Source organism: Mesitornis unicolor, unplaced genomic scaffold, assembly GCF_000695765.1.
Source record: "Mesitornis unicolor isolate BGI_N332 unplaced genomic scaffold, ASM69576v1 scaffold34495, whole genome shotgun sequence".
NCBI classification, from domain to species: Eukaryota; Metazoa; Chordata; class Aves; order Mesitornithiformes; family Mesitornithidae; genus Mesitornis; species Mesitornis unicolor.
Genome location: NW_010185392.1, coordinates 1,721 through 8,971, shown reverse-complemented (window position 1 = coordinate 8,971; position 7,251 = coordinate 1,721). Strand labels below are relative to the sequence as shown.

General features: G+C 61.2%; 2 protein-coding genes across 2 annotated transcripts in view; one reads left to right on the top strand and one right to left on the bottom strand.

Moving 5' to 3' along the window:
- Positions 1-84: 84 nt before the first annotated feature.
- PTRH1 (peptidyl-tRNA hydrolase 1 homolog (S. cerevisiae)) lies at positions 85-1,453 on the top strand (the record flags this gene model as incomplete). The annotated part of the gene is made up of 3 exons (XM_010184830.1): positions 85-184; positions 805-850; positions 1,262-1,453. Coding segments are annotated over 3 exons (338 nt in total), but the record flags the coding sequence as incomplete, so codon positions are not given.
- Positions 1,454-3,832: 2,379 nt separating this feature from the next.
- CERCAM (cerebral endothelial cell adhesion molecule) overlaps positions 3,833-7,251 on the bottom strand; it is a 3,605-nt gene continuing 186 nt past the window's right edge. Inside the window, exons 2-11 of the mRNA XM_010184829.1 lie at positions 7,045-7,162; positions 6,824-6,958; positions 6,532-6,736; positions 6,344-6,463; positions 6,116-6,192; positions 5,833-5,939; positions 5,590-5,722; positions 5,300-5,427; positions 5,017-5,220; positions 3,833-4,067 (exon numbers count right to left, since the gene is read on the bottom strand). Coding sequence (XP_010183131.1) covers positions 3,833-4,067; positions 5,017-5,220; positions 5,300-5,427; positions 5,590-5,722; positions 5,833-5,939; positions 6,116-6,192; positions 6,344-6,463; positions 6,532-6,736; positions 6,824-6,958; positions 7,045-7,162 — 1,462 coding nt within the window. The remainder of the gene's footprint in view (positions 4,068-5,016; positions 5,221-5,299; positions 5,428-5,589; positions 5,723-5,832; positions 5,940-6,115; positions 6,193-6,343; positions 6,464-6,531; positions 6,737-6,823; positions 6,959-7,044; positions 7,163-7,251) is intronic.

The following is a 7,251-nucleotide window of genomic DNA, read 5'->3' as shown; positions in this document are numbered from 1 at the left end:
GGTCCTGCTCTGCAGGGTCAGGGCCTGGTGGGTCTATCTCAATGTGCCTCCCTCATTTCTCGTGTTGCATTTCTGTTTCCAAAGCCAAGATCTACGACCTCCACCCAGCCGACATTTACCTGGTTCACGATGACCTGGATAAGGCCCTGGGCAAGGTGGCAATCAAGCTGGGAGGCAGTGCAAGGTGGGCCCCAGTTCTCTGACTGTGTGAGCTGGCTGGAGACTTTGCCATGCCCTTACAGGCACATGGGCTTTTCCTGGTCCTGTCTCACCAGCCTGGCAGTGATTTCAGCCCCAGCACCAGTCATGGGTTTGATCCCAGTTGCAGAGGCACCAGATGGCTCTTTGGGCAGCCTCCTGGTTCCTGCCCTGGCAGGAAGGGCAGGGAGCCTCCTGGAAGTGGCTGTGGGCTGGGAGCCTCCTGGAAATGGCTGTGGGTTTCACCACATGGGCTTTTTATAGCACTCTGCCTGTCCCAGCGCCAGGTCCTGGGTCAGCCATGAGACATTTAACCTAGGAAATCTTTTACTGCAGGATGGGGCAGGGATGGTACTGGGCTCCAGCCCTCGGTCACGCATGCACCAGCTGCAGCAAAAGCTGAGACAACGCAGAACGTGCTGTCCCAGCCCTGCTTCCCCTTGCTCCCCCCAGCCAGCTGCTCTCAGCCCCAGGGGCAGAGCCAGGTTGTGGGGCTGCAGCCCATGGCTGGGACCATCCTAGTCGCTGCAGCAAAAGACCTCCAAGACCATACTGGAGGGGTGGTCTTTTACACACTAACACTGGGTTTTCTCCTTTTCTCCCAAGGGGGCACAACGGGGTCCGATCCTGCATCAGTACTCTGCACTCCAATGTGAGTGGGCCTTGGTGGAAGGGGATCAATCCCCAATGCATGTCTTTTCATTCCCCCTCTCCCATTCTTCTGATGCCAGTCAGACAAGCCCCTGCTCCCTTTCCTCTCCCCCTTTTCTCCTTCCCCTCCTCTGCTTTCCCGAGGGCTGATGTCAGTTTGGCCGCTGTGGAGGACATGGAAACAATTAGCTCAAGCAGCTCTGCCAGGCCTGGCAGGAGCCCGGGATCTCAGCGCAGCCCAGCAAAAGCCTCTTCCAAAATCATGTTTCTTGGAGCAAGCACTCAAAACCACCTGGAAAACATGAGGGGCTGCTGCCTTGTCACTCACTCGCAGAGCTGTGCCCTTGCCTCAGCTCTGGCTCAGCCAGGCCCTTGAGGTCCAGCTCCTCCAGCTCTCCCTCTTCCTCCCCAGGAGATGACGCGGCTCAGGGTCGGCATCGGGCGGCCGGAGGGTGAAGGGACAGTGTCCAGCTACGTCCTGGCCCCGTTCAGCACTGAGGAGCAGGAGAGGCTGGAGCAGATCCTGACCCAGGCAGCGACGTTCCTGCTGGAGCACATCCTGCAGAGGAGAGCACCCACGGGGGAGCCAGGCGACAGGGGCTGATGCAACCCCCAGGGGACCTGTGTGGCCAATGGATAGGGCTCTGTGGACTCTCCAGGGTGACTGTGGTGTGGAGCAGAGCTCGCCCTGCCTGGCAGCTTGGCCCGGTGCTGGGGCAGCCCTTCTCCATCCCCACACAGATCTGGGAAGCTCGTGTCCCACTTAAACCCCTGCAGCGGCTTTGTGCGGCAGTTTGGCACAGAAATTAAATAAACTCTCTCCCCTGCACTGCCTGCCCAACTCTGGCTGTCCCTGGCTCTCTGCAGCTCAAATCTGTGTTCCCATCCCTGTTTCACCAGCCCAGGCTGGAAGAAAGCTTCCAGTGGGAAGGGGGGAGCGATGAGAGCGACCTCCACAGGATCCAAAACCACTTCAGCTTTGTTGAGAAACTGTGTAAAGCACAAATCGCCTGGAATCTCACAGCTCAGGGGCACGCAGGGGCTGCTCCCACTGAGCTGCAGTGAGCTTCAGGCCTGGCCTCTCAGTTCTTGAGTTAGGTGGTTTTAAACCAAATCCTTGGAGTTTCCAACATCATCCTGCCCCAAATGTTGCTCTCCTGGAGCACTTGATGGCCTCAGACATCCCACTGTGGGTCTTGGCTGCTGAGGCTTCCACCCACTGCTCCATCGCTTTCGTCATGCTGTGGAGAGAAGAGGGGCATAGCACCCCAAACCCTGGGTGAAGGCAGCAACCCACCATCCCAGGGGTCACCCCACTGCTGCTCCAGGGCTAAATGGGGCAGCCAGCTGGGGGGGAGAGGGGCACCAGCTCTGGGGGCCTGGCAGGGAGCTCACATCTCCCCAGTTCACCCAGACTAGGGCTAGTTCCAGTGTTTTTAAGGAAATTGCTCTCCACCCCAGAAAGCCCTGTTTTCAACCAAACATGGTCCTGCGGAGGAGCTGAAGTTTAGCACCAAACAAGCCCAGGCTCTTGCAAAGCAAACACTCCTCCAGAGCTGGCCACAAAGGTGACAGATGCCGGAGCCCAGCAGGACGCGGCCACACATCTCGGTGCTCAAGCTGGTGTCAGGTTGTCAGTCCCAAAGCCAAACCCTCCGCTGAGAACACCAGCGCCAATGAGGGAAATAATTTCCACCAGCATTCCCAGGAGAAAGCTGAGCTCCACAGAAATACCACCCCCTTTTTGACTCCTGGACCCCAAGGGAATCCTCCAATCTCTGTCTCCCAACCTCACCTTCCTCCCTCCCTTTCCCTGTTACAGATTTAATTCCCAAAGCAACCCTGGAACCACCAGAGCCTCAGCACCGCAGCTCCAAGGTGACTCCAGCAGGGTGTGCCCCAGGGACATTATGTGGAGCAATGGCACTGGACAGAGCCAGCACCCAGCACATCATCTCAAACACAGTCTGCTTTAATCCTCCCTGGGCTTCAGCCCAGACACGGCACAGGTGAGAAACAAGCCCGGTCGGTGGCAGGAAGCCACGTGTGCCACTGCAGGAGCCAGCCCCCAGCCTGAAAAACACTCCCCAAGGTCCAAGCTGATGGGAGATGTTGGAGCTGTTGGCATCCGGGCGGTCCTAGAGCTGTGTCCTCACCCCAGTCCCACCATCCGGCAGGGAAAGGGCTCTCCAGGAGCCCTGGGGCAAATCCTGCCTTGGGTGAATTCACCACATGCAGATCCGAAGGACCCTGAGGGATCGGTCCAGGGCAGCTGCATCTCAAGCAGGAGCGGGCAGGATCAGGCCACTGGCCCACGGTGCTCCCGGTTGGGTCACAATCCCTCGTCCCTGGGAGGGAAGGACACAAACATTAGCGGCCAAGGCAGAAGTGGCCCGAGGAGTTCACGCCTGCAGGAGAAGTGGTGGGAGGGTTGTTTTCCAGCCTCCCCCAGTCTGGCTGCTCCAGAGGAGGCTCCGCTGCCAGCACAAGCGGCCTCAGACAGGGAAAGTGTGACCTGGCGTTAACCATGGCTGTGCTGCCTTGGGGCCGCTGCCTGCACAGCTGCCCCATGGAGACACGTTTTTTGGGGAGGCAAGCAACATCAGGGTGAAATTTTCCCCTGCGAGATGGCCCCAGCTCTCCAAACCAGGGTGATTTTTGCAGGAGGCAAAGGACCGTTGTCCTTTCCTCACTTGAGGCATTTGGGAGCAGCACAAGTTCAGGGAGCCCTCTGATCCCCTCCAGCCCAGTGCAGCCCCACATGGGACATCTGCATCCCCATCCCTTTCCCTGCCTGGAAGAGAAGTTCTCATCTCTGTTTCCCAATGCTTTGAGGCAGATGGGGAGAGCTGCTGCCACACGGCAGAAAGAAATGAGGCACCTGGGACACCTCAGAACACAGCACCCGCAGGGAGATGCTTTGCAGCCGCTCTGTCCCCTGTCCCCAGCACCACGAGCCCGGGTCCCATGGCCTCGCTCACCATCAGAGCTCATCACGGGTGGTGGAGCGGAGGTGGCCAGCACCGCCCCGCGAGTCCCTCAGGGTCTTCTGTGAGCCAGCCCAGTCGGTCTTCTTGGCATCGTCGTCCCAGATTGTGGAGGTCTCGGTGTCGCTCAGCCAGTTGCTGTCCCCAGCGTAATGGGTGGGATAAACCAGGAGGGGGTGAGCCGAAAACACCAGGAGGTCCCGGGGGGTGAAGTGCTGTTTGTAATCCTCACTGGGGAAAGAGGAGCAGACCCAAGAGGAGAAATTTGCTTACGGAGCATGGCCCGGCGGAGAAAAAAGAGGTGGGAAAACCGTACCGACCGCCTGGGGAAGGCATCGGGGAGGGGATCCAGGGAAGGCAGCTGAGCTGGGGGAGCTGCCCCACGCTGCTGCCGCCTGCAGAGCCTGGCTGGGGAGGGAGCGTGGAGGGACTGCGGAGGGGATGGGATCCACCTCTCCCCACAGCCTCGGTGGCTCAGGGCCGGCCCTGGCACAGAGGGGGTGTCACAGCACCCCACCGGCCTCATCCCGGCTGGCCCCAGGCCAAGGCTGTCTGGTGCTGTTATCCCGGTGAGCATGGGACTCCCAGCTGCTCCTGGTTCGCATCCAGAGCGCTAATCCGCCCCTCCATCCAACTCCAGCCTCCCTTCTACGCTCCTAATCCCTCTGTTTTGCCATCCTGCTCGCTGATTCCTCCACCTCCCTCTTGCCTGGGACCCTCAGCCAATTGCCCATCCCCTAAATTGCCTCCCCCTCCCCAGACATGGCCTTGCTGCTGACCCCTGCCCGGGAAGAAGGGCACAGAGGTGCCCCAATATGGGGCTGAGACCCACAGCCAGGGCTGGGGAACCACACAGCCCCCCCGCACTGGGGTACAAGGGGCTGCTCCCCCCTTGCCATGGGGCCAAGACCCCTGTGCGGGGCCAGCACCAAGCCCCAGCTCCATCTCCATCGCCGTCCCCCCACCCCATGCTGGCAGGGGGCCATTTTCCAGCAGCCGGCGGCCAGGCAGCGGCCGGTGGGGGAATGAGCTCATGCTACAGATGTTTTCCTCCAGCATGAGTAACGCTGGCGAGGGGGGGACAGGGCGGGATGGTGACGGCAGAGAAGAAACACATGGTCCCTCACTGACACGGCCATGACGCTCCGCCAGCACCCCTCCTGCTCCCTCCACTCCTTACTTGGGGTGCTTGTCGTACATGATGGGCAGGAACTCATCCACCGGCAGCATTTTGGAGAGGGGTTGGGCGGCCAGCAGCTTCTGCGCCCCGCGGTGGGAGATGGCATAGGCCAGCGTCCAGTACGAGTACCCGGCCACCACCAGGTTCCGCACGCCCTCCACAGGCACCTCATCCTCTGCATTCACCTGCTTCCTCCCCAGGTAGCTGCAGCAGGGAGGATATGGAGCCATGAGACCCAGCCTCAGGGACCCCCAACCTGCATGCCCCCAGCCCCAGCACCTACATGAGGTCCCAGTCTTGCTGTGCCCCCTCCAGCTCCTCCATCAGCTGCTGCAGCCGTGCCGGGAAGGCAGACTCAAAGCGCACGTCGTCCTCGAAGACCACCGACCGCTCCAGCCCCCGGGACACGATCTGTGGGGAGGGGGCAGAGGTGCAAACCCATCCCAACGCTGCACTGGGCCATACTGGGCCCATTCCCCCTGCAGGACACCCGCTCCCCAGGTCCTCCAGAGGCGATGCTCACAGGGTCCCTGCCCCGTGCTGGTGGCCCTTGGGGACCCTGTGGCCCTGTACCTCTTTCCAGATGTTATAGTGGCTGAGGAAGCAGCCAACCTCGCCCTTGGTGAGCGTGCGGCCGGAGAAGGGGTCATAGTACCCGGGGAGCAGGTCCACCCCCAGCACCTTGATGTCGCTGCTGTTGAGGGCGCTGCAAGGCAAGGAGCTGCATTGGCGAGGCGTCCCCTCCAGCCACCCCTGTCCCCTCCCCAGGGTGACACTGGAGGCTGGCAGAGTGGGGACACGTCCCCATGCAGTCACCTCCCATCCACAGCATCCACCACTCGTGGGGCGATCTCCAGCTCCTGAAGGGATGCCAGCATCCGCTGGCGCCGGTCCGGCCTCCGCACCAGGTTGATGAGGAAAATCTGGGGAGGAAGGGGAGAGCCCCACCGAGGTGGCATGTTGACATGGGGGGACACAGCCTGCCCGGCCACCACAGGATGGGGGACAGGGAGCTCAGCCAAAGCCCATGGGCTTTGCCATGGACAGATGCAGCCAAGGGATGGACAGGAGGACATGGCGGGGTCCATTGGGCACTTACCTCATCAAAGCCCATTTTCGTGAGCGGCTTGGGGAGGATGGAAATATGTCTGGAACGTTGCATGGGGGGGCCATCCACTGCAGAGAGAGGGGTCACCCCTTCAGTGGAGCCCAGATCCCCCTGGCTGGGAACGGGGGCTGACAACCCTGCCCCAGGGACCAGCACCGAGTCCCCATCACCCCTGGGGCAGGGGACACCTCCGGGACCCCACCACCCATGGGCGCTCACCCATGGCCTCCAGCGTGAGATGCACAAAGTTGGTGCGTTCGTCCTCCAGCGTCTGGTGGGCCTTCATGGGGACGTTGATGTAGCCGAAGCGCTGCTGGTTGCACACGTGGACCTCCGCACCTGGCGAGTGGGATGGGTGAGCGCCCCCCAAATCCTCCACCTCCCCCTCAGACCCCCAGCACCCTCACCAGCCGCCTGGCAGGAGTAAGCGAAGACAATGATATCGTCAAAGGCCCAGGTGTAGTTGGGATGAGGTGGGTAGAAAGCCAACCGTGACGTCTCCTCCTTCCGCAGGTCGATCAGGAAGGTGGCGTAGACCATGGGGACAGAGAAGCAGCCCACCCGCTGCCGGTTTTTGGTGGGGAAGTAGTCGGCTGTCCGGCGGTAGAACCCCTGCGGCACACGGACATGATGCCTCTGTGGTGGGGGACTCTTCTGCTGTGAGGGGTTCCCCTTCACTAGGACTTTCTGAAGACGTACCTGGGGCGTGATGCCACACCAGAAGTTGGAGTAGAAGGTCTGCGAGTCCAGCATCGGGGCCACCACCGACTTGTTCTGCGCTATGAGGAACTTGAGGGTCTGATTGTTGGTCAGGATGCTGTCAGTGTCCACAAACTGGGGGGACAGCACAGGTCATGGAGCTGCAAGGACACCTGCCTTGCGCCCACCCTGCTGACACCCCCATGTCCTGACATCCCTACCAGGATGTAGTCTGCCTGCTGCTCCCGGGCATAGGTGAGAGCCTCCTGCTTCAGCCTCATCAGGTTTTCGTAGCGTTTGTCGCTCCAGTGCTTGGGCCCCAGCTCGTCGGGGTAGGAGCTGCACAGAGGGGAGGCAGGGGTTAACCCCGCTCGCTGGGGACGCACAAACTCGGTGCATGCCGCTGCTGCATGCCAGCCGGCTGGGTC